The sequence below is a fragment of the Pogona vitticeps genome, chromosome 11, assembly GCF_051106095.1.
Source record: "Pogona vitticeps strain Pit_001003342236 chromosome 11, PviZW2.1, whole genome shotgun sequence".
NCBI classification, from domain to species: Eukaryota; Metazoa; Chordata; class Lepidosauria; order Squamata; family Agamidae; genus Pogona; species Pogona vitticeps.
The window spans coordinates 14352743-14380250 of record NC_135793.1 but is presented as its reverse complement, the minus strand read 5'-3'; the positions used below and the strand labels follow the sequence as shown (position 1 = coordinate 14380250).

At 39.9% G+C, this 27508-nt stretch overlaps 1 protein-coding gene across 4 annotated transcripts in view; it reads left to right on the top strand.

The window, feature by feature from the left end:
• LOC110082622 (protocadherin-11 X-linked) overlaps positions 1–27508 on the top strand; it is a 986147-nt gene that overhangs the window by 734262 nt on the left and 224377 nt on the right. For 3 of the 4 annotated variants that reach the window (XM_020800277.3, XM_078380635.1, XM_078380634.1), the window contains one exon: positions 4509–4707. In XM_020800277.3, the coding sequence (XP_020655936.1) occupies positions 4509–4707 (199 nt within the window). Of the gene's footprint in view, positions 1–4508; positions 4708–8203; positions 8796–27508 lie in introns of those variants that run through there. The other variant, XM_020800278.3, reaches the window with a different exon arrangement.

Here is a 27508-nt window from a genome sequence, read left to right as displayed (position 1 = left end):
GACAAGTTGTTTAAGTCTCTGTCATCAATCAGCCTGTTTTTCCCTCTTCTTGCCTATTTTAAGAAAGAGCAATCTTTTTTGGTCAGAGACGTTTTGCACAAATTTTAGAAGTCCTAATGGAGGAGAAAAACCTCCATGTGTGTAATATCTCCATGCCGTGCAGGGGCTGAGATTTCTTGCAGGAGTTCCAGGTTCTTGGTAGGCGATCTCACTACACTAAACCAAAATCTTGGTAACTGTAAAGGTTGTTGTTTATGGTGGTGGTGGTGGGTTTTTTTGTTTTTAAGATTCCTAGTTTGAATTTGCCTTTGCAACCCAGTTGGTCAGTGCATAAAATATGAAAAGTGTCAAAGGCTGAAGACTCAAGATTTAAATACAGATACATCAGTTTATTGAGGTACAGAGCCTGAAAATAGTATTATCTTTTCGTTGCAGATAGTATTGCAGACTGGAAAACAGACAGGAGAATGTTAATGCGTTTAAAATATTATGACTAGCCAGAGAATGCCATGGGAAAGCAATTTTAAAAAATACGAGTGATACAAAATAAGAAGACAGTGCAAGTAATACCCCCCACAAAAAGAAACAATGATATCTGTCATAAGACAAATCTGAAAATATATAACATGATAATAACTACACTTGGCAAACGAAAAAGGCACAGAAACAGTTTCAGAAGAGAGAGCCTTTGATATTTTTCTTTGAAAGACAAAATTATCCTTGAGGTCTCCATTTCTAGTCATGTGTAGTGCCTACTTTCTTGTGACAAAGAAGGTGGAAGAGTAAATAGGTAGGTAGTCCTTTGTTATGTGTACAGTACTTGAAAAGCCGCTTCTTGTATTATGTTGGTAGACTAGTTCAATATCTGTTTTGCCAGCAAATAAATATGTGGAAAAAATTTTTGGAATGCATAAAGTGGAGTTACAATGCTCAGTTCCAAAGTGGTACCTCTTTGATCAGATATTTGGAGTAATGCTGCCCAAAAAATCTTATTAGCTATTGAACTGAGTTTTCAGAGAATTGATTGTGTTAGATCAATGCAAATCCATGCCAAAATGCAGCTTTATCAGAGAAAGAAATAAAACTGATGAGGAAGGATCCATTCAGGTTGATTGATTGGATATGATCTTTGTTGATTTGTCATTTGGAAAGATGTTCCAGAATCTATATCTATATCTATATCTATATCTATATCTATATCTATAACTATATCTATATCTATATATCTATATCTATATCTATATCTATATCTATATCTATATCTATATCTATATCTATCTATCTATCTATCTATCTATCTATCTATCTATCTATCTATCTATCTATCTATCTATCTATCTATCTATCTATCTATCTATCTATATATATATATATATATATATATATCTGTCCAGATCCAAGGATTTTCTATTCTGGGACTTTTACCTGCCAGACTCATACCTAAATTATGCTCATCTGGAGAAAGAATGGCGTAGAAGGCTTTTACGGCCAAGAACAGGCAGAACTTGGGTCTTTAGTTGCCTGTTTCCGGCAAGCACCAGGGCAACTTCTCTTCCTAACAAGCAGCTAAGGCTGGAGATCTGTGTCTGCCCTTAATGGCCCTAAAGCCTTTCAGCCCAACCCTTTCCCAGGTGAGCACATTTCAGTAAGCAGAGGTTGTACAAGAATATGCTTCATCCCAGAACTCTTACCTCCTATAGTAGGGTTGCATGAGAAATGTCTCCCATTTGTTTTAAACCTTTCTTTGACATTTAACATTCTTTGGGGTGGAGAACATAATCAGGGCATCCAGTGGAGCAAAAACAATGTTCCCCCTTTTCTTACTTTTATCCTACTTTCTTTGAAGTGCTGCAGCATTTGTCTATTACTTAGCTATTTGATTAAGGACACTTTTGATCAATTAAAAATGTATTCTTGATCAATTGGACAGCAGGGTGTATTTTTCTTTTTTGAAAACAAACACATTAATTCCCTCATTATAGTCAAATGTCTAGGGAAAAAACATGGCAAACAAATAAAAAACTTGTTTACGTTGGGTGGAAAACAGTCATTCAACACTGTCATTCTTATTTCTCTCTAAGCTTCTGAACTCCTAAGATCTTAAATATCAGTTTTGTGTTTAGATATATAAAAAAATAATCTGACTGTAATTTGACATATATTATCTTGTGAGCACAAAAGCTTTCAGTTGACTCATTTAAAAGTGTATGTTTTCATCCTCTGTGTTGTTCTCCATGACAAATTCAAAGTAACGTCTAAAAGGTTTTCTAAAGAAGAGCCTTGAATAATGTTGATGTGAGGAATAAACCAGATGGATCTCTCTCAATCCACATCAGGCTTGCCTTCTATGGATATTTGCTTCACAATATTCTGTCCCACTTGATCTCTTTCTATTTCTATTGCATACAATTCTGCAGGGTATCTGTGTGTGAATTAAACTTCTAGAAGGCAGAGAGAAACAGATGCATATTTCATAAGTGTACATTGGATTATGTATATTTAACATGTAATATGGTCCCTTTGTGCCAGTTGTTTTATATAATCATCATTGTCATGCAATAATTATATATTTAAATATTCCATTATATATTTCATATTATTAAATGATGCATGAATTAGTACCGAAAGTGAACTTCTGCATCTTTTGGCTAGAACTACCAGCAGCAGAGGCCAATGGAACTATTGGAGTTTTAGTCCAAAGGATCTGGAGTTTCAAAGGTTTCCTGCTCATGTGCGAACAGAATAACTTGTTCTTTGATCCTATGAATATCCTGTGGACTTCACCTTATGACGAAGATAACAAGACAACAACCATCTACCAGGCATTTTCTCACGTGCTTCCTATAACACTGTTCTTGTACAGTGGGGTCTTGACTTGAGAATCCGTATTGGAAGGCGGTTCTCAAGTCAAAAAGTTCTCAGGTCAAATCTGCATTTCCCATAGGAATCTGCATTTCCTATAGGAATGCATTTGATCCGTATCTGCTCTTTTCCGTCCATAGAAACTAATGGGAAGCTGCTATTCTGCCTTCGACCACTAGAGGGGGATATTTTGCTTCTTTTTTTCCCCTTAGGTCAAGAAAGGTTCAGGGAAGGCAGGGAAAATACAGTCCAGGCAGTCCAGGACCAGGCAGTCCGAAGACTGTCTCCCAATCCACTCTCTAAACGCTGGGAGGAGTGAGGAAGCAGACAGGCACCCTTTTCACTGGCCAACAGTTAACTGAAAGTTCACATTTTGCACTTTCCCTGCCTCCCACGTGGGTTTTTTCAGTTCTTAACTCAAATCTAAGTATGCAAGTCAAGTCAATATTTTCCTATGAGAGCGGTTCTTAAGTCAAAATGTTCTTAACTCAAGCCGTTCTTAAGTCAAGACCCCACTGTATTCCAAACTAGTGGCACTGCCAGGCTATTTAGAAGACAAGAGATTCTGGTAGGAAGCCTGTGATATGAATGGGAGTTAAACTATTCTTTCTCATTCACAGGTGCAAAGCCTTGTTACTATCAGTGGACAGCACACATTTATTCTAACAGCAGGATATGCAAAAATTTGGCATAGATGTGTCCCAATACCTTCTGAGATACAGTGAAACATAGCTTTTTGAGTGGTGACACCCCATTTTTTGAATCCTGTCCCCAGAGATCTTGGCCTAGCACTGACTCTTATTTCCTCTTTTCATTCATTATCTTTCTCCCTCCCACAAACATAGTCTTAGTGATATGGGTTTTAATGACTTTTAGTTATTGCTCTAATGGGGGGGATTGGTTTTTATTTTCAGCTGCTCTGGGACATCTTTTCAAAATTACAGATGCACACAAAAGTAAAATAAAACAGTTTGGGCATGAATGATTAGGCTGAAACAATTTTTGTGTCTGATCTTCAATCATCTAAACTAAAGGAAAACAATTACATGCTTTTGAATTTCTGCTTAAGTACATGTTATATCTCAGTTAGGCTCTGAGCCTAAGTTAGATGCAATTATTCATAGAAAATAGCTTAATGCAAGGGTCCCCAACCCCCGGTCTGCAGCCCAGTGCCGGTCCGTGGGCTTAGCAGGACCAGCCCACGGAGACAGATCTCCCGCCCCCCTGCATGCACACATGGTGAGTGTGGAATGCTCGTGCACATGCGTGTTCATGGATGGGCATGGTGCACTTGCGGGTGGGTGTGCGTGTGAATGGTAACTCCCACCCGTGAGTGCGCCCCTCACCTGTGCATGTGTGTGAGTGCATCAGACCTACCCATGAACGTGCCATGCCCTCTCATGAACGTGCCATGCCCACCCACAAGTGCACGGGTACCCCCCCACAGATCCCACCCCCCAACCAGTCCACAGTTCGAAAAAGGTTGGGGACACTAGCTTAAGGAACACTTTAAATATATATACAACTACCATGAATAGATGCCAGATCCTTTTGATATAACTGAAATAATCCATTTCTGTAGTAGGATATATTCAGCAAATATTTGGGAGGATTACTAGAACTTTATGATTTTCTTCTCTCTGCAGTCACAGCGACGAGTTACGTTTCATCTGCCAGATGGGTCTCAGGAAAGTTGCAGTGACAGTGGACTAGGCGACCACGAACCCAGTAGCACTGCAAGTACATCACACCCTTTACCACTTGGTTTCCCCCAAGAGGAGTACTATGAACAGACATCACCCAACAGTCGGACAGAGGGAGATGGCAATTCAGATCCAGAGTCCAGTAAGTTTATAACTTGCATTCCTATTTATTTGGGAAACTCTTATCAGTCCAAAATATGCATCCAGTATACCTGCCATAACAAGAATTTGAGCTGATAGAAATTAGATCTCTTTTTTTGTAGCTAGTGAAGGAACATAGTTAAATAAAGCATTATTCCACCCAGAGATGTTTATGGCAATGGCAACATTTTCATCTTGGCTGGGTTTACTGATTATTATTTTGAGGTTGAGGTGGTGGACATGAATGGAGAGTTCAAAATGATTGTCTTTGGCATGTAGTATTCCTTCTTAGACGAAGGGAGCAAGCACAGCAATCCTACAAAAATGCTCGGAAAGAGATGAAAATGTATCTAAGAAAAGAAAAGTAGGAAATCAAACCGAATTAATGCTTTCAAACAATGGTATGTGTGTTTGTGTGTGTATGTGAGTGAGTGAGAGAGATTTGTTTTGAAATTTGAATTGATTCCATAAAGCAATTCTTAATGTTAAAAATGAATAAGTGTTCAAACAGTTATTGACTGTGAACGTAGCATCCACAAAACATCGCTCTGGAAGTATTTTAAGGGATACTGGCATGAAACTATTCTGAGATTAATCTGTTCTGTGATAAATCATTCAACCGTTCAGTTTGCATGAAAAAGTAAAGTTGGCCTAGTTACCCCTTTTTTCAAATCACTTTTTGGATTCCTGTTTTTAATTCATAAATAGAGGAGAGGTCTTGTTTGAAAAAAAGTGTAGTGTCACTTTCAGCCTAATGGCATTGCAAATGGCATTGACTAGAGATGGACACAGACCTTGGTTCAGAGGTTTGTGCCTGTTTGTACGCATGGCACCAAAGGTGTCTCAAGTTCCCTTCCCCCACCTCCCACACCAGTGACCTACTCACCAGCTGGCACACGCCTCCCTCTTCTTCCTCTTCCGCCGTATGACCAGTCCCCAGCATGAGCACAGGTTGGCCTGTCCTGCCTCCTTATCTGAGTGTGCGATCAGCCAAGGAGGTGGGGCAGGGAAGTCGATTCTCTTGGTGGAGACTGGTTGAACAGCTGAAGAGGAGGAGGAGAGAGAAGAATTCAGTCAGGGAGGCAGGGGAAGGGAACGTTCACCATGAACATCTGAACTGAGGTTCGTGTCTGTCTACCTTTAGCCTATCTCTCTACTACAGAGTTGAGCAAAGCAATAAGTGTGTGAGGATCTTGACAGTAGGTTTGTCACCTATTGTCCTTTAATGACTAAGTATCTGAAAGCTGCTGTTGAAATCCAATGTCAGGAATAATTAGTGTTCTGCAATGGGATGATGCATCCTCAACTAATGCAATTTTGACTTCAACAGCAATAGCGTGAAATACTCAACTGTAGCTGGGTCTTGTGGTTAGTACGTTTTCAAACTAATTGTATCTGAAATCCTTTACGCTAATGCAAGTCTTTTTGTAATTCTGCTTTCAAACAGGAAATGTCCATTATAAACTTCACAAACGCACTTTTGGGAGATGACTAGAGATGGGGGTATTTGTATATGAAGACGAATATCCCCGTGCAGCAGGAGTTAACTCACATGTCCGCCAGCAGTGGCAGCCTCAAGGTCACCACCGCTGGCGGACGTGTTAGTGGATGCTATAGCCCCAGGGGGATGGTCCCTCATTAATTCCAGCTGCACGGGGACATTCACATCTCTAGAGATGACTCTTTAAACATAGTAAATATTTGCCATGGAAATAGGAAGCAAATTTCAAACATTTTGTAGTGGGTTATTAAAAAAAACCTCTGTCTGAATGTTAGAATGAAATGGGAGTTGAAAAGGAACAGAGGAAGAAGGGTTATAATTTTTCAAGTTCCAGTTGGAAATGTTTCAAACACTAGCTAGCGGCAGCTCTGATTTAAGGGGAAAGGTGTTCTGCTCACAAAACATCTATGATACTTGGTATTTTCAAACAACCATTTTCTTCTCATAATGAATGGCAGGCACAGGATGTGATTCTAGTTAGAAGCAAAGTGTGGCAGCAAATGTTCATTGTTTCCTCACTAAAATACAGTCATAATCCAGCTGTATCTTGTCCATAGTGTCTGTGTATATGTATTTAAAACAAGTAAGCCAGTCCTAAATAATTATATATAATTTTGCTCCAAGATGTCAACTTTTTTTGTGTGTTATGAAAATGCAGTTCTCATATTGAGAACTACATAGAATTCATAGCTGTATATTCAAAATCAAAAAGCAGATACTGTCACTGGGACATATAGTAACACATCTCTGGGACATGTTTTGCTTTTATATGTTGCGTTTATATGTCCATCTCTGAGCCCTTCCTCAACTATACTAGTTTCCCCATTTTCAAGCTGCCATGCCAGTAATTAATTTACAGAGGGATAGAATCATAGAATAATGAAGAGGCCTTGAAGGCCATTCAATCCAACTCCCTGGTCAAGTAGTGAATCTTACCAATACAGTATTGTGTGATTGACCTTTATTCTAATTAACCTGCACATAGGTGGAACAAGGTAATAGTTAAACATTTTACAGTAAGATTGAAAAAAGTCAACCTTTTTTGATAAGCTACTGAGATCATTCCCATACATCAGTTCTGGAGCAGTCAATACCATATTTTTTTCCATGTTTAAGATGATACTTTTATTTAAAATCTTTACACTAAAAATTGAGGGCCGTCTTATACACAGAAGTAAGGGGGAAAGGGATCAAAGTGCTGCAGGATCGCAGCTTAAGAAGTGGTGTGGAAACCAGCGATCAAAGGGCTGAAAGGGCTGCACTTAGGGCTGCACTTAAGCCCCACAGGATCACAGCCCTTTCATCCGGCAGCCCTTTCATGGCTGCTTTCCCCCTCTATTTCCTAAGTCCTGCGGGGCTTAAGAAGTGGTGGGGAAACCAGTGATCAAAGGACTGAAAGAGCTGCAGGATGAAAGGGCTGCGATCCTGCAGTCCTTTCATGGCTGCTTTCCCCTTCCACTTCCTAAGATTGCTGCTTTCCCCCTCCACTTCCACAGCTCTTTGATCCTGCTTTCACGAAGCTTAGGAAGTGGAGGGGGAAAGCAGCAATTAATTTTTCTAATTTGGGATGAGAAATATGGGGGTTGTCTTATACATTGGGTTATCTTATACATGGAAAAATACGGTAGTTGAATATTTGAATTACAAGGTGAGGAAATCCATGATGATTTTTTTAAAAGGTGGGTTGAGCATTCCCATTTTAAATTAGAGTGTCCTTTTGTACACCCTTTAATAATGGGGGTTGGTTGCAGTTATAACATCTGTGGGCTAAATCAAAGGTACAAATGTTTTAGATGTGCCCAACTTCAATATCACGAGTCAAGAAACAGTTCTTTGATGTTCAAAAAACTTCACAAATGCAGGTTGGCATGAAATAATTGTTGCACTGTTTCAGACCTCCTCCCATTACTGTCCCAGAACATTTCATTTTCAGGATGACAGCTGTAGGCCTTCTTCCTACCTTGGTATCTAATCACAGAATTGCTCATCTTTTTAGAAATGTTAGAAGAACTCTTCTGAGTGAAAGACCTATGCAGTAGATCAAAGGATATTTGTCTTCATCAATCGGCGGTGACCAACAGCATGCTTTTAGAAAGATGACAAACATGCTCAATATTCCTTCTTTTCCCAAATAACTGCTACTTCTGAGAACAAAAGTTTGAAAAGAAAGTAGGTGGTGGGATATTAATGGTTTTGAAAAAGGCTTGATACTTGTCATAATCACATTGGCCACAATAATTCATGGTTTAATCATCTCTTGCATATGCTACTGTAACACATCCTACTTCAGGCATCCTTGGAAAGTATCCAGAAACTTCATGTAGTAAAAAGTGTCATGACTCCATCTTTGACAAGTGCATATGTTATAAATGACATAACTCTGGTCTTCAACCAATTTCACTCATTTTAGGTGTGTTTCTAAACATAATTCAAGATGCTGGTTGTTACTTGAAAAGTCCTAAATAGTTTAATGCAAGGATATTGGAAATATTATATGTTCCAATATCATTAGGGAAGTATCTCTACACCAGGGGTCAGGGAACTTTTTTACCTTTTACCCCCCAAAAAATTTATATATGCCGACATTACCCCCTTGATTTGAAAGGAAGGAAATCATACATTATTTGAATTCAAAATATTATTGAATCTACACAGGCTGTGTACCAAACTAGCAGGATATATAATCAGTATCAATGGCTGCCAGGCTATGTACCAAACTAGCAGAATGCACCAAATTTAATAAAGATGTGCACTCATTTCACACGCTAGCAAGGTTATGCTTAAAATCCGCTTATTACCCCCAGGATTTTCATTTTTACCCAATTTGGGGTACTTTACCCCTGTTCTCAGACCACTGCTCTGCACTCATTTCAGGTTGAGGTATTTTTTGTGCTTGGACTACCAACCACCATTATTCTATATGAACCTGTGCACGATTTGCAGTTACATACCAAAGAGGTTAGACTGACAATTTTCCTGTGTTATAGAGGTTGAATGAGGTTGGTTTTGTTTTGATGACCCTTTCGTTATGTTTATTGTTCTCTAATTCCAGTGTAGATCTATTTATTTTAGTTTTAAGATGATGAAGATTCTTTTTCATTTTTTTCTTTCAATTTTTTGTTGTTGTTCCATTCATGTTGATGTAGCTTTTGGTTTGTTTGATTGGTAAACAGCAAAGCAAAAAGTGCTTTAGTGTAATTATCACATAGGATCAAAGACACGATTGATTTATGTTTAGCCTTAAGCACCTGTTAGGCCAGGGGAAATCTTTAAATATATTAAATAAATAACCCCAAATGTTGAAATGGACAGCAATTCAGATAAGAAGAGGTCATACTTTTAATGTATAAAAATTGACAGTGTTGATAGAATCCCGTTTATGTTGGCAGTTTTTTGAAAAAGATTATCTTGAGGAATCTTATATCCAGTTTGGATTAGACTTAGGTTTTATCAAGGAAGACCAGTCTGTTCAAACTGTCGCAACTCCTTATCTTGTCACTTCTGTTTTAAAAATGACAGACTCTTGGTATCTGGTGTGTGCAGACAGTAGACAGTTGATGCCATGAGGTCCGGAATGTCGCTGATCATAAATATGTGAGAGAATAGGTAGCCCTTCTCTTTATGAAGAGTGTTTCTTTGCTTCTGCTTTTTAAAAAGAAGGCTGCCTATACTATAAAAATAAAGTTCATGTCATGTGGCATTTAGAGTTCTCCTATTCATGAGCCATTGAGGCAATCCTTTCTCTGGCCTTGTCTTTTTCTTCTTTCTAGCCTTCTCCCTAGCCAATTTATCTTTAACTCTTCTTTCTAGTTTACCTTTTGAGAATAAGTAGATAATGTCTTTCTGGAACTGGTTCCTTTCATATCTTTTCCACAGTTTTGGAGAATTGAGAATCAGAGAGGTAGCTTTGCCCCCACAACACCACCAGAGAGCCATAGTCACCACCCTCAGCAAGCAATAAGAAGGGAGTTGAAAATAAAATCTTTAAATTATACAAGCATTTCCTAAATATCTTAAATCGTTTAGTCGTTTAGTCGTGCCCGACTCTTCATGACCCCATGGACCAGAGCACGCCAGGCCCTTCTATCTTCCACTGCCTCCCGGAGTTGTGTCAGATTCATGTTGGTTGCCTCGATGACACTGTCCAACCATCTCGTCCTCGGTCGTCCCCTTCTCCTCTTGCCTTCACATTTTCCCAACATCAAGGTCTTTTCCAGGGAGTCCTCTCTTCTCATGAGATGGCCAAAGTATTGGAGCCTCAGCTTCAGGATCTGTCCTTCCAGTGAGCACTCGGGGTTGATTTCCTTTAGAATTGATAGGTTTGTTCTCTTTGCAGTCCAGGGGACTCTCAAGAGTCTCCTCCAGCACCACAATTCAAAGGCATCAATTCTACGGTGGTCAGCTTTCTTTATGGTCCAGCTCTCACTTCCATACATCACTACAGGGAAAACCATAGCTTTGACTATTCGGACTTTTGTTGGCAAGGTGATATCTCTGCTTTTTAAGATGCTGTCAACTGCAAACGTCCGGTTCCTTGTTGTTGGCTTTTTGGCCTCCATCAATGTGAATGCTTTTAGCTACATTGAGTGAGAGGAGCAGTTGAAATAGGTAGCTGATTTCTGAGGGTATTATAGATCATAAGCAACACCTTGAATTCAGCAAAAAAACTGACAGGAAGCCAATGACCAGGGACATATGATCAAATTTAGTAATCCCAGAAACATTTGGACCTGCTGAAGTTTCCATACTGTTTTTAAGGGCAGCTCTACACAGAGAGCATTACAGTAGTCCAGGGGTCAGGGAACTTTTTTACCTTTTACCCCCCCCCCCCAAAAAATTTATATACGCCAACATTACCCCCTTGATTCGAAGGGAAGGAAATCATACATTATTTGAATTAAAATATTATTGAATCTACACAGGCAATGTACCGAACTAGCAGGGTGCACCAAATTTGATAAAGATGTGCACTATTTTTGCTGGAACACATTGCACTCCAGCCATGGTGTGGTATAGGGAGCAGTAAGGTGTCCAACGTGCCTAGCAAGTTGCATTAAATTTTTGCTAGCTTGCAGAGGATCATTAGTGGCTGCCAGAGTGGTGCTAGCAATGACATGCTTGCTAGAGACAGCCAACGCAGAATTGGGGGGTGGGGTTTCCCTACCACTTTAATCATTCTATGTGTGGTTTGCAAAAAGGAACAAACCAGGCTAAAGGTCATGTCACCCACCCTGGTGCCACAGCCCAATATCAAAGGACCAGTATGCTTTTTTTAATCATCATCAATGGAAAACTCAGCAGTGATCAGAGGATTGGAAAAGATCAGTCTACATCCCAGTCCCAAAGAAGGGCAGTGCCAAAGAATGCTCTAACTATCCTACAATTGCACTCATTTCACACCCTAGCAAAGTTATGCTCAAAATCCTCCAAGGCAGGCTTCAGGTGCAACCAATCAAGGAGCTTATCTCCCAATCAGTCTAAAAAACAGAGCATTTAGGATTGCCCTGCTACAATGAAGGAAGTAACAGGGAGAGGTGGTTTACAATTAAAGTTTTGGCTGCAGAGGGTGAGGTGGGTGGGAGGGAGGGAGGGGGTAGCAGAGTGCTCATTACCCCCAGGATTTTCACTTTTACCCCATTTGGGGTAATTTACCCCTGTTCCCCGACCTATCCAGTAGTCTATTTTTGAGATTACCAGTGTGTGAACCACTGTTACTAGGCATTTTCTATCCAGGAAGGGGGAAACTGGGCAGTCAACTAGAGTTGATAAAAGGCAGTCCCAGCCATGGCTGATCTTTGAGCCTCCATAAGGAGTGCTAGATCCAGGAGTACCCCATGTTGTGGATTCAAACCTTCAGGGGGAGTGTAAACCCATCAAGTCCAGGTAAGTTTTCTTCTGACTTGTTTAATGATCCTCTTAACAGTAGGTTCCCCATCTTATCTGGATTTAATTTCAGTTTATTGGCCCTCATCCAGTCCATTATCAATGCTAGCATACAAGGACTTGTACAGCATCACCCGCAGATGAAGTGAATGGGTCTACTGTGTGATCAGTGCAGTACGGGCAAGGAACCTCAAATTGCCATATGACTTATCCTAGCAGCTTCATATAGATGTTAAAAAGCACTGGGGAAGACTTAAGGAATGGTGATTTTTTTCTTACAAATGAGCTTTATTATAGTTTCTTTTAAACAGGAGGACACATGGCCTTTCTGAAGATATGCATTGATGATGTGGGTGGCCCATTTTACCATTGTATCCTTGGCAGATTTTAGTAGCCGCCCAGAGTAGTCAGTTGACTAGATGGGTGGGGTATAAATGCAATAAATATAAGTAAGTAAGTAAGTAAGTAAGTAAGTAAGTAAGTAAGTAAGTAAGTAAGTAAGTAAGTAAGTAAGTAAGTAAGTAAGTAAAAAACAAACAAACAAATAAACAAACAAACAAACAAACAAATAATAGCTAGCTAGCCAAGATGGGCAAGGATCTAATAAAGATGTAGTAGCTTTACAGAATACAAGTGCCTTGTTCTACATCCTCAGGCCTTACTAACTGAAACTGATCCAATAAAACCTGACTAGACAGTGTACTAGACATCCCAGTACTGTCTACTGGGCAAAATAAGGAGTCAAGATCCTGATGGGGCAAAAAAATGAAGGACCATAGTAGTTGGAGTCTACTACCAACTGCCTAATCATGGAGAAGATGCAAATGAAAACTTTGAAAAACAAATTGGAAGGATTTCAAAGAGACACAATGTAGTTGTAATGGGGGATTTCAATTATCCTGATAATAACCAAGGGTTATTATATTACATTTTCCCACCACCTGAAGTAAGAGTTCCAGTTCAGGAACATCTGGAAGGCCACTCATTTCCAATCCCTACTTGGTTGCTCTCAGGGAAGGGAAACACTTTGGTCACTGTTATCACATCTTTCAAAAAAGATGGTGATGCATGTTGGAGTGCACAAATATTTGGGAGCCATAGAGCATTTGGCCTATAATTTTTGTCTTGAATACTTGTAGCACAGATGGCACATGTTATTCCACCTTTGGTGTAAAAGACCTTAATTAATGCCATGGCACTTTTCTGTGCATTAGTTGCTCTATAATTAGTATGGGGGGACGAGGGTGACCTGGTGGAATGAAAAATTATTCCCAGATACAGTGGTGCCTCGACTTACGAACTTAATTGGTTCAGGAGGATAGTTGTAACGCGAAATGGCCATAAGTCGAAGCACCATTTCCTACTGGAATGCATTGAAATGCAATTAATCGGTCCCGGCTGAAGAAAAAAAAATCACCCCCAAAAAGAGAAATCACTGGAAATATGATTAATCCCTTTGAGCCGGGGGAGGGGGAGAAAAGCAATCAACAGTGCAAGACGTATTCCAAACACAAGCCACAAAGAAAAAAGGCAACCAAGCATGCAAGACCTATTGCAAATGCAAACAAGAGAAAGCAAAAAGCAATGAAGCGTGTAAGACGTAATGCAAAGAAAACAAAAAAACCAATCAACCATGCAAGACCCATTGCAAATGCAAACAAGAGAAAGCAAAAAGTAATCAGGCAGATCGTGCAAGATTGGAAATGGAGGGGGGGGGACTAAAAACCAAGGAAACACCTCAAGACCCATCGGAAATGGGGGGAAAATCCAAAAAGCAACCAAACCCCCCAAGACCCATCCAAAATGGGGGGGAAAACCCCAACAAACAAACCCCCAAGACCCATCACAGCACAGAAACATAACCTCCCCAGCTCAAAAACATGCTGCAAAAACACCCAGAACAGTTTTTAAAAAGCAGAAAATAGCACCTTTCCTTACAAGGCATCCCAAAGCCTCCCTACAAACACACACACGATGATGCACACTCTCTAACTGCTGGGGCGAAAGAGCTACAAAGAAGCAGCCTTGTCACCACCTACAGTTAGAAATTTGAATTTCCTACCTTTTTCTGATCATAAGTGGAAGTAGAAGCAAAATTTTGCAGCCGGAGCTGGCCGTAACTCGAAATGTTATATGTAGGGGCATTCGTAAGTTGAGGCACCACTGTACTTATAGCACCCTACCTGCTCAATGATGTTTTCATTGATAGACCACTTACATTTTAGTGTCCTACTGAAAATCATCACCTTGGTCTTGGAGTAATTAATGGTTAGCTGTTCTTGCATACAATAAAATGATAGAGCTCTTAGCAGTATTCTCAGCCCAGTACAAGTTATAAACAACAATACAGCATCATCAGCATACTGGAGGATGGAAACAGAGTGGGAAGACAGTTTAGGGGGATGAAAATCAGATCTTGACAACTTTTCTACTATATTATTAATATAAAAATTAAACAATGTGGAGGCTAATATGCAGCCCTGTCTAACACCAGTGAGAGTTGGAATTACTTTGGACAATACCCCTGTTCTGTTACATAGAACTCAAAGATGAGTATTCTCATGTAAACACTGAAGAAGTCACCTATCAATATTAGTAGCCTCGAATTTGGCTCAGAGCTTGTCTCTTTGGTTCAGGTCAAATGGTGATTTAAAGTCAATAAATGCAGAGTACAAGACACCACCTTTGCGTGAGGAGTATTTATCTGCTAGATGTTGCAGTATTGAATCCTGATCCACTGTGGACCTCCCAGATCTGAAACCTGCCTGTTCATCTGCAAGGATATTTTCAGCGTGGAGCCAATCCTGTAATTTTCCTAACAGATGGCGTGCATGCAGTTTACTGGTGATACTCAGAAGACTTATTGGGTGGTAATCATGCCTAAGATACCATATCTAAGAATGGCTTTCATGTTTGTAGTTTTAAGTGATAGGGCCCAAACACATTGATTCTAACTGCAAGAAGATTTTGAATGAATATTATGAAGAATGTCCTGTTTGTAATAGCCATTTGGCAGTGGAACAGATTATCTCAGAAGGTATCATCATCAGAAAGCCGCAGTCTTCCAGCTTGACTGCTCTAGGATTTTACAGAGAGAAACAAAGGCCTTGAAAATTTGTCAAGTATTGAATGGGAAGAATTGTCTTCTCAGAAATAATCTTGGCATAGCATGTGGACAGCCAAACCGCAAGCCAGCATGTATCACTTAGAAAAAGTTGCAAATGCCAGAAGGTTATTTATGTTGCTAAAAAAAATTGTGTGACATATTGCTGAAACCACCTGCTTATTTTCAGATCCCTTCACCTATTTTTGCTTTTCTTTCTCCATCATATTCAAGATGTCTAACCTTCACCATTAGTTCCACAAATACCTGCATCCCTACTTGCTGTTCACACTCTTACGTGCTTTTGTATGTTCTTTCCATAATCTGTTTGTGCAAAGATTATGGAAAGAACATATGAAAGCTCATAAAGGAGTGAACAGCATGTAGGGATGCAGGAACAGATATTTACAGTTGCTGCATTTCCAACAAAGTACTTGGAAGTAATAGATTGTGTTTTTGTACAAATTTGAAATGTGTGAAGTGCAATAAATGAAGATGTTCTGATACAGTTGTCTGGAGAGAGTCTTTACTATTCTTTTAAGTGTACATGTCAGAATCTGCACAGTTGAAAGAGCTTGAAGAGAATAATGATAATGATAACAATAACAACAGTGCTGTTTATGATGATGCTTGGATTTTGAATGCCTGCAAGTCTTTCCATCAGAGTGCTCATGGTAGTGTGCAAAAGATGATAAGAAAAAGAAGCTGTACTTCCTCTTGGGGCCATGGTTCATCTTTAGACCTTTGAGGCATTTCTTCTCTGCCAATATTTTAACCTATATGTGTCCTTGACATGTTTTCCAGTTTAAAAACAGCCTGTAGTGTGCATGCTGCCAGGGTGTTTCTGAAACCTTGCTCAAACAAGAGGATGTTACAATGAGTTACATCCAAAGAATCTTTGATGGAACGAGCCTTCCTCCAACAGAAATGGCTCATCAGCCACACAACTACATCTGTATGTGGATACAGTGGACCCTTGACTTACAGATGGCTTGATTGACAGACTTTTTGAGTTACAGACTTCTCTGGCCGCAAAATTTAGGTTTGACTTGCAGCCTGAGAATTGACTTACAGACCAGAAAAAAACCAAAATGGAACAAAAACGGCCTGTTACGGGATTAATCGGTTTTCAATGCACTGTAGGTCAATGGAGACTTGACCTACAGACTTTTTGACTTGAGAACCGCCTTCCAATACGGATTACGTTCTCAGGTCAAGACCCCACTGTATAAGGAAAAGTGCTGTAGAGGCACATGCTGAAGCTAAAGCAGTTATCATGACAGTCTGTGTAAGAGAGTCCCAAAAATGTAGTTTCTTTTAGCTAATGTCATGGGAAAATGGCAACAAATTGCCTAGTAAGGAGGATGTTTGTAAAGCTAATGGGCCTGATGATCAAACTGTCTAAAGATACTTTGCACAACTCAGTAATGTCATGGCAAAAATTTATCCTGCTCCCCATTTACTACCACGTTTGCAACTACATTGATGGAGGAAGGGGTTTTCTAAAGAAGGTGGCATATTTTTAAAAAAGACCTAATAATAAGACCTGTCATTTCAGCCTTATAGATCCACTACACATCTGCTAAAATATCTTTGGACTCACTGGACAAGTTTAAATTAGATACTTCTCTTTGGAGAAAGGTGGCTGAAAATAGGCTAATCTCCAATATCTAGGCAGTATTATTTGACAATGAATGATGAAAGGCAATTATAGAGGTTGTCACTCTTTGGTTAAACTGAGTACTTCTGCAATCATTAATGGTCTCCAATGAATTTGCTTTCTGTCTGCAATCCACACCCCATGTTTCTTCTCTCAGTAAAGTGTTATCTTTTGTGTTGCTGTGAGTCTATAAAGTTTTTCATAGACGAGAATAGAAGATGTCACTGGTTTGTGGAAATTTGGAATATAAATTGTCAGAATACAGTGGGGTCTTGACTTGAGAACTTAATCCGTATTGGAAGGCGGTTCTCAAGTCAAAAAGTTCTCAGGTCAAATCTGCATTTCCCATAGGAATGCATTGAAAACCATTTGATCTGTATCTGCTCTTTTCCGTCCATAGAAACTAATTGGAAGCTGCTATTCTGCCTTCGACCACTAGAGGGGAAATATTTTGTTTCTTTTTTTCTTAGGTCATGAAAGGTTCAGGGAAGGCAGGGAAAATACAGTCCAGGCAGTACAGTACCAGGCAGTCCGAAGACTGTCTCCCAATCCACTCTCTAAACGCTGGGAGGAGTGAGGAAGCAGACAGGCACCCTTTTCACTGGCCAACAGTTAACTGAAAGTTCAAATTTCGCACTTTCCCTGCCTCCCACGTGGGTTTTTTCAGTTCTTAACTCAAATCTAAGTATGTAAGTCAAGTCAATATTTTCCTATGAGAGTGGTTCTTAAGTCAAAATGTTCTTAACTCGAGCCGTTCTTAAGTCAAGACCCCACTGTAAGACATTTTAAAAAGAAAAAATAATGTCTAAGATGGCAAGGTTTGTTTATTGTCTTTGTGATAATGTTCACATTTATTATAAACCTATTTTTTGCAGAAAGTACACAAAATCTGCATATTGCACAAGTTAAATAGCTAAACTATGGTAACTTCTGCCTTGTTGTGTGGAGTTTTAAAAATTGGAACCATTAAATGAGTTGTTTCCATCTTTTTCATCAATCAAGCAATCCTCTGCTCCATGTGAACGTGTATGTTTTTCTTAACAAAGTAAAAAGATGCTAGCTTTGAACAGATACATTTTGTGCAAATTACAAAATTTTCAGAAACTTCTTGTCTTTTTCTCTGGCAGGAGGTAAAAAATATAACAAGTCAATATGTGCTTGATCTCAATGGGTTCAGACAACCTGTCTAAACAAAAAAAAGCAAGATTCGTTTATGTTGCTAGTGAAATACTTTCAGACTTGGCACAGACTGGTATAAAGCTGATCAGACAATGAATACGTTTTTAAAAAATATAAATGGGCACGCATATAAATTTTCATCTGATGAAAAGGCTTTCAGACTGATACAAATCCAATTCAAAATGGACTTGGAAATGGAAAAAATCGAAACTTGATAAGACAGAGCTTGATAGATATGGCCATCCCTCAGATCAGTGGTGGCGAACCTTTTTGGGCTCGCATGCCCAAACTGGGGGGGAAACAGCGGGCGGAAGTGGCAGTGGCGGAACTGGAAGTGGGGGCAGAAGGGAGAATCCCAGCACGGAGGTGCCTTGAGACCCCACTCCGGATCCACTGCCAGCACCAGCAGCTCCAGATCCACCTGCCGAAGTGTCAGTGCCGCAGCTGTAGCTGCCTTCTCAGGTTTGGCTGCACGGGGGGGGGGGGGAGTAGCAATCTGGTGACTTATGGCTCGCATGTCGGAAGAAAGAGCTCCGTGTGCCAGCTGTGGCATGCATGCCATAGGTTTGCCATCGCTGCCTCAGATTATGTTACTATTTTCCATGAAGCATTTGAGATTACTCCCTACTCTAGCTAGTAGCCTGTTCTAGCTATGGCTAAGTCAGGCTAACCGCCATTAAGTGCATACTTTTCCCAGAATTTTAAATGTTGTTTAATATTTTGCACTTGTATCATCTCATTCTTATGCTTAGAGAGAAAAAGGTTGGGACATTGTGTTGCAATGGATAGAAGATGATTAATTCTTAATGTGTCCATAAAGTTTTATATGACTTTTATCATGGAGTCCCTTGTCAAGACTCCATCAGCTTACCTGGCTGAAGATGCATAAATGAATAATAATAATCCTCTACAACATATAATCAACTGTGCTCTGATACATTAAACATTAGCATTTCCATAGTAGAAGTTTCAGAATGACAAAGCATCTGCAAACTTGTAGGCCTTACTAATCATGTTTCATTGTTGGATCAATAAATTTTCAATTCATTAGCATGAACAGGTATTTTAGTATTTTTTTAGCTCTTATGCACTTGTAGATTGGGGGTTTTGCTGACCACTCTGATAATACCTCTTCCTCGATTCATTTTGACTGCTGAAACCTAAGCTTAATGATTGCATGTTTCCTTTGCAAGAATAGTTTAAGGTAAGGAAAGGTAATGAATGTACACCTGTAATCTTGGGATCTCACTGGGAGCAATTAATTCTCAGTGTATACAGAGTATTTAAACATGGGGAAATGTGAGATGTTGTGCAAATAATCTATTAACAGTCCTTGGACAAATATACATAAACTGAAAGAGTTGGGTCTGATGGAGAGCACAATGATATACTGTTTTCCTTAACATAGCCTTAAACGTTTTCCCCACTTTGTCCCTGGTGGCCATATAGGAATGAACACATGCTTTAATTCTGCAGGAAGCAGCAACAATTTGTATTGGTGGTGTGGAGCTTGTCAATGCAGGCTCCCTTGCATACAGTTTACAGTTGGTCTCTTGGTTTTCAGCAACCAATAATATATCTCTGTTCTATCACAGGATTAGAAAATTGGGGTGTTTTGTGGAGGTTTTGCTTCCAAGATGTGTGATCAGAAAACCCCCAAAATTCAAGGAATATTGCAGATGCTGACAGTTCAACTCAGAATGCTATTGTCACAGACCAGGCCTTATGAATATCAGATGGTCCTTGTGGGTTCGTTACATGCCACTTTTATTTTATAGTTTCCAAGCAGGCTTTCTACAGTGCCTTATTCTGGACAACTTGGAGAAACTTGGACAACTTGGAGAACTGCTGATTTCATTAATTTTACTACCTTGTCCCTGTCTGTTGCCTCCTTCTGACTTACTATATTGCTAATTTCATTCATTTTGTTACATCATTCACAGATTTCAAAGCAAGGAAACAGTATTGAGGAAGACAGACTATACTTGCATAATTGGACTTCAAAATATATGCTTTTACTGTACATTAACATCAGCAGTGTGTGTGTGATGCATAGTGTGGTCCTACAGTGTTGTTGATCTATTTTCATTCAGTTGCACGTGCTCTAGAGAGACATGAGTCATCCATTTACCAGCTTGGAGATTTAACTTCTGAGTATTGTAGGGAGAGAAAAAAGCCAGACGGTCATGACAACAATAACACAATTTAGAGACAAAGGAGACATGAAATAGAAACAGTAATTTTTCTGGGATCAGAAAATAGGGTTGAGCATTCATTTTAAAATGAGTGAAAACTGTAGGAATACTATACTTGCATAACTGGCCTTCAGTTGACTATCCATTTGCCAGCCTCCCAAAGGGAGCAACAGAAAAGTAAACTCAGGAATTGGAGTCACAAAGTTATTATTAATGTTTTTAGTGCAAAATTCCACATATTTGTGCAAAAAACCACTTCCACATTTTTCCTAAAAATTTGAAAAATACGAAAAATGCCCCGAACTCTCACCATTGGGGAATAAAAAATCCAGAAAGGAATTTGTGGTATTTTCTCTCACTAACTTGCCTTCTCTTTTACTTTGCCCCCATCTACAAATTGCGGTACCATTTCACCAGAAGTGGTAGTCTAGGTGAGCTATTGTCTTTCAAGGAAAAGTATAGTTTAAAGTACACTCAGATATCTTGAGAGCAACAAAGAATTGCCTTTTATACCAGTTTCTCATAAGAAGGAAGTAGCCTGTGTGGGGATTGATCTCCAAAGAACTGCCATGTTACATACACAATTTCCCTTCGGGTTCCAGAAAGTGAGCTTTGCAGACTGAATTGTGTAGTGAACAGTCCTTTTTAGCTGGAAGGGACAAAGATGATACAGAACTGGCTCTTTATTTATTCTTTCTTAATTTGCCACCACGACATCCCATCTTGAGTCCCTCTGACTGCTGATTAGAAGTACTCTTAACAAAACAGAAATCAGCATGAAGCAGTGCAATTGCTTTTTAAAATGAAAAGTTCTTGGTTCAGCACATGGGATCCCCAAAGGCTTTTAATCAAGGTTACGGGAAAGTCCATAAACTTTCTACTGAATATTTAACAAGTTGGAGGTCATAGCAAACAGAGCAGTACCAAGGACAAGTGAAATGAGATTGTAATCAGAAGAGCAGTGAAGACCTGGTGTTAAGCAGGTCTTTGTCTCCAAGATAATATCTAGCAACACAGCTATCAGGCAGGCACATTTCCCTCCTCCTCCTCAGGTTTCTTTTGTGAGACTTAATTTTCCAAGCGTAAGCTGCCAATAAAGCAGAAATTGATGAATAGAACTGGTGAGTTCAATTGATTTTAGTCACTGGCTTTTCTTCAAAATCATGATAGAAATCCAGGCTTAACAATGCTGATGCAGAATGGACTCTAACAACAGAGCTACGTGCAGCCCTTTTTAAAATTTTTCACTAGACAAGCATTTTTCCCCTAAGAAAGGCTACTTTGCACTTATTGGAATCAAGGAATAACAGAAGAATCAAAACTTATCAACAGTGTTTAGAATCTAGATATTTTTGATAGTGAGACAACAGTGGACAACAGGCTGACTACAGTTAGCCTGCTGAATATCAGCTTCCATTTTCCCAACAGGATAGAACACGCTGCTGCTTTTCATTGCTTGGATCCCATGAACAATCTCTATCTCAAGCAATGGGTTTCTGATATCCTAAGCTAATAAGACTGTAGCTCTAAATTTCTGATTCTTTCAAGTAGGTTTTTCTTTCTTTTTCCCCCCCTGTATTTTTTCAGTCCCTGTGGCAACATTTGAAAATGTTCAGAGTGTTATGGTCTCTGTCGACTGGGTTGGTGGCTTTAGAAAGTGTTTTGATGATGCTAACCTCTAATTGCTCCATGATGCTCCAATCCCATTGCTGTTTAAAAGAGATATATCAGATATATCAGCCAATGCTTACCCATCTTTTGAAGAGATAGAGAGAAAGCATAGGAAACATGGGAACAGAGAAGGCTGTTCCATTCGTACAACTCAATGTTGTCAACGCTGATTAGCTCTACCTTGTATTCTCTGGTGCTCACCTCCCCTGCTTGTTGTATGTTTTATGCCAATAAAGGTTATGATGATGATGATGATGATGGTGCTCACCTATCCTCATGCTAATTTGGATCAACCCTACTTATCTTCTGAAATCATATGAGAGAGAGAATATCACCAGCAGCAGTTTGTGCTGTAATCGATTGCATTTGAAATAAGTTTCAGCCTTAGTAAACTGTTTCTGCTGTTGTTCTGACTGTCTGCTGTAATTTTTGCCTCCACACATGAGATTATCTGCAGTGCAGATCCACAGAAAACAGACAGTAACATAGTTTGAGGGAACAGCTTCCCTAAACTATATGATCCCTGTCCATACACATGGACTAGCCAAAGGCAAAGTTAGATGGAGGGCATCCAAGTTATACTTGGTATAATCTGCTATTCCCCTCTACAGACTTGAAAAATGCAAGAGGGAGAAGTGTGTAAAAAGTTTGCAGGCAGTGAATCTGTCAAGTTTAGATGCAGAGCTCAAGGGCAATTTCTTAAAGAAGAGAGTCCTGCATGTCCGAAGAGGTTTCTTCAGGGGGGAAAATCTTCAGCTTTTACTAACACTTTTATTTTTACAAAATGATTTTTACTGATTGTTGCTGGGCAAAACCTACTACTCCTTCATTTAGTGCAATTTAAAGAATCTATATACTGCTTGCATATTTAGAATTGTTTCCACTTTATGAAAGTAGAAACACAAGCTGAGGGTGGCAGTGAGTCTGCCTGCACTATATTCACAAAAGCCTTTTAAAAAATACTCTAAAGACCCAGCTAATTGAACATTTCAATTATATTACTAGTCAGAAAGGTCTAGAAAAGAGGTCATGTAGACAATAATCTTTCCTCATTGTTTATTTTAAGTGTGGACTTTCATGGATTATAGCCTAAAGTGAAGCAAATTGTGCTGCTTATGTACCACGTATAGCACTTAAAACACTCTCTAGGTGGCTCACAATTTAATTATTAAGGCTACATGTTGAGTCGGTTATTCAGTTTACTGACCTCAGACGAATGGATGGTTAAGTCAACATCAAGCTGACTACCTGAGCCCACAATCGAACTCAGGTTGTGAGCAATCTTCACTGTAGTACGGCAGTTCGACCACTACGCCACAAGACTCCTCAAGTTCAGATGGGTGGAGTATAACATTTAGGCCATAGATTTATCTGCAAGTACAAAAAAGAGGCTCTAACCAAAGATTTTAGGATCCAAATGAATGGCTTGCATCTAGACTGTTACTTGTTCTCAAGTCCCGCTAAAATCAATGTGTGAACAATGGAATGATCAACTGAAGTCCCATTGATAGCAGCGGAACATAGGTATAACTTAGTCTGGGTGCAATACATTGTTCACTCTTATTCTGAGATATTTAAAAACAACGATGTCAGATCCTGTTAACATAATATTTATATTCTAGTGTTATTATGAGTAAATGTCAGAGTGGTGAACATTTGGCATTTTGTCCCTTTCATTCCCCAACACAAATGAAAAGGTCCCTCATGGGTGCTACCACCTAGTGTGTGGGGAGTCTCCTTAGCCATTGAGGGGGCCCCACTAACTCACCCTGGCAGATCATTCTCTGTCTGATTCCAAGTTGTCATCACTGTATGTCCAAAGTCTGTTTATGGTGTCAGGGCTTTGAAACAGTCCCAAGCCACCCCATCCCTTTCATGGAAGGCTTCTACTACTGACTTATTGGTATCCATACCTCTTCACCCCTCCTGAAGTTGCTGCTGTCTCTTCTTTTACTTCTTTATGCCTCCAGTGCCTTTGTTGGATATGGGTGGGGAAATGTCTCCACAAGTTGGATGAGTGGGATGGTGATGCCAGCGGGCTAAACAAGAGTGCTTTTCCCCGGTATACTCATGCCTTGGCTATGAAGAATTCCACAGAACCGCATTACAGGTGTTCTCTGCATATATGTAGTCCAAATCCTCTGATGCACAAAATATGGGGAACTGCTCCTCTGTGGCCTTGCCCCACATCGCCTCCTCCTGCAGTCAAGTTGCCTGTCCTTAATCTGTCTCTGTCCTCCCCTTCCTTTATCCCCACCAGCTTCCTACTAGCCTCTGTCCTCACCTCGGCCTCCACCCTATTTCCTCCTTATTTATTTATTTATTTATATTTATTTATTTATTTACTTACAATATTTTTTTAGCCGCACCATTACCAATGGCTTTTGGGCGGCGTACAACAATATTAAAACTTAAAAACATTAAAAACATTTAAAAAGAAAATATAAAATATCATATATTGAAACAATTCTTAAAACATTAATATTAATAAGTCCTGCTGCTCACGTGGCCAGCTAGGGAATACTGTTTAATTAAAATGCTGGCTAAACAGAAAGGTCTTTGCCTGGCGCCGAAAAGCCAAGAGTGTTGGAGCCAGGTGGATCTCTCTAGGGAGGGCGTTCCAAAGTTGGGGGGCAACAGCCAAGAAGGCCCTATTTCGACATGCCATCCCCCTCCACCTCTTTCAGGGATGGCACCTTCAGAAGGGCCTCCTGGCCTGATCTTAGAGGATGGTCAGGCTCGTAAATGGAAGAAGGCGGTCCTTTAGGTAACCAGGTCCTAAGCCGTTTAGGGCTTTTTATGTCAAAGTAAACTCAGGCGTTGCAACAATGAAGAGGCTCTCCAGGAGTGCTGAGCAAAGGGAAATGGCTTCCTAGACAGGCAAGTATCAACCCCTCACAGGCAGAAAGACAGATAAACAGTATCTGAGAGATTCCGTATCTTAATTTTTATTTTCATTTTTCTGATACAACCTAAAATATTTTCTTAAGAAAAAATACTTTTGCATTTCTCACAGTTCATTAATACGTGAACACCACGGCGCTCGAAAGCACGCGTGTATGCCTGGACAGAGTAATCAGGAGTTTGCACACGCTAAAATGGGCTGAGTGAGTCCTGGAACTCAGCTAGCCGAGCTACAACCCTCCTTCTTACAAGTCTGCCCACATAAGGTCCCCTTGTATCCTCTGAATATTACTGAAAGAAAACCATGTGGGCTTTGTAGTCCTTAGACTTCCCTGGCACCACAGGCAGGACTCCTTAAGTATGCTAGGCCGAGGCAGCACTCTCAGATGACCCTAAGACAAGTCTTACTGTTCAGGAAACCAATTGATTTTTATAATCATTATTTTATTAAAGAATAAGCATGTTCCTAGGTATCAAAACCAAACTAGGCCCAAGCAAGCAAATAAGCATTGTGCTGGTTATTTACAAAGATGCAGTGCAGTTAAGAAAACATGAAAAATAGATAAGTGTTCAAAAACCTTACAAAAATACAAAAAGCCATTAAAAAGAATAAAAACAGTTCCAATAAAGTAATTCATCAGGAAAAACAAAATAGTCCAATTACGTCAGCAAAAGGCTATAGTCCTCAGTGATCCTGTAGAATAAAAATTCTGTACCGAAAAGAAAAATCCAGTAAATGTCCCATTGTTCTTAGAAAAGTCCAAGAGCATAGTCCATATGAAGTATTCCAAAAAAAGGAGTCCGTAAAGGGTATTCCATAGGAAATAGTCCATAGGAAATAGTCCATAGGCCAAAGGGTAATCCAGTATAGTCCATGTATAATCCATGTGAGTAGGCCACGAGTAAGTAACAAAAAGACTGAAGATTAGGTCCTGAAAGACATTAGGGTGAGTCACGAATGACAATGGCCATAGGCAAAAAGTTCCTTTTTCAAGAGTAACTGGCAAGGGCTTATTGTACCTTCCCACGATGTCATCCAATCAGAGTCTGTTACTAGGTAAACAGTCCTGTTGCACCACATGACTTCTTTCCCATAAACAACAGATGTTATTTGGGTTACTGTGGTTTAGCAAAGAGTCACAACAATTCCCATCTATCTAATCACACCGAGTCCTTTCTCAGGCTCTCAGAACAACATTCTCCCTGCTCGCACTAGCAAACATAGCATGTCAGTATTATACAGATCCTTTATACAGAGAACACGACGGAACCTCTCTTGCTCATTTCTTAATTATAAAACCCATATTCCTTACAAGATTTTAACTCAAAAACCCATCTCATCACACCTTCTAATTTCTGAAGTATGCTGTTATGGTTGTGTCGACTCTAATGTCTCCGTTTTCTTTTGTGATTTTTGTATCTGGAGAAAAAAAAGGGGGAATTCAAGGAGTCTAACATAGTTCTAGTGTCAGAATGATAAAAGGTTCTTCTTGTTGTTGTTGTTTAGTCGTTTAGTTGTGTCTGACTCTTCGTGACCTGTGGACCAGAGCACACCAGCCCCTCCTGTCTTCCACTGCCTCCCGGAGTTGGCTCAAAGTCATGTTGACAGAGGATGAGATGGATGGACAGTGTCATTGAAGCTACCAACATGACTTTGACACATCTCTGGGAGGCAGCGGAAGACAGGAGAGCCTGGCGTGCTCTGGTCCATGGGGTCATGAAGAGTCAGACACGACTAAACAACAACATGTTGGTTGCTTTGAAGACATTGTCCAGCCATCTCATCCTCTGTCATCCGCTTCTCCTCTTGCCTTCACACTTTCCCAACATCAGGGTCTTTTCCAGGGAGTCTTCTCTTCTCATGAGATGGCCAAAGTATCAGAGCCTCAGCTTCAGGATCTGTCCTTCCAATGAGCACTCAGGGTTGATTTCCTGCAAAATGGATAGGTTTGTTCTCCTTGCAGTCCAGGGGACTCTCAAGAGCATCCTCCAGCACCACAATTCAAAAGCATCAATTCTTCAGCTGTCAGCCTTCTTTATGGTCCAGCTCTCATTCCATACATCCCCTTCTATTTGCCAGGAGGTGATGGGACCAGTGGCCATGATCCTAGTTTTTTTGATGTTGAGCTTCAGGTCATTTTTTACGCGCTCCTCTTTCACCCTCATTAAGAGGTTCTTTAATTCCTCCTCACTTTCTGCCATCAGAGTGGTATAACCTGCATATCTAAGGTTGTTGATATTTCCTAAGTTTAATGCGTTCCAATAGGTTTTACTTACCCGCACAGCGATGTTTTCGTATAGCGATGTTTTCGCTATATGGGGCACCACTGTATAGTGACTTCCTCAGGCTATCCATGACTGAGAAGAGGATGAATTACATTCTGGAATCATCCTGCCATTCCTTAGCTATGGGTGGGTTCAGAAAATCATTGCATTAATTCTTCTTAAAATTGACTTTCCAGCCTCTGCAGGGAAGCTTAAGTCAATCACTCATTTTGAACTTCTTGTATCCTATGCACTGGAGGTATGCCTATTAAGAGGCTTCAGTTCTGACCACACAAAAAATCCTGCAGATTTCAGTGTAATACTGATAGAATTGTCCACTGGGGAAGAAGTCAACTGAGATCATAACACTCTGAACATTTTCAAATGTTGCCTCAGGGACTGAAAAAATATGGGGTGGGGGGGGAAATTACTTGAAAGAAT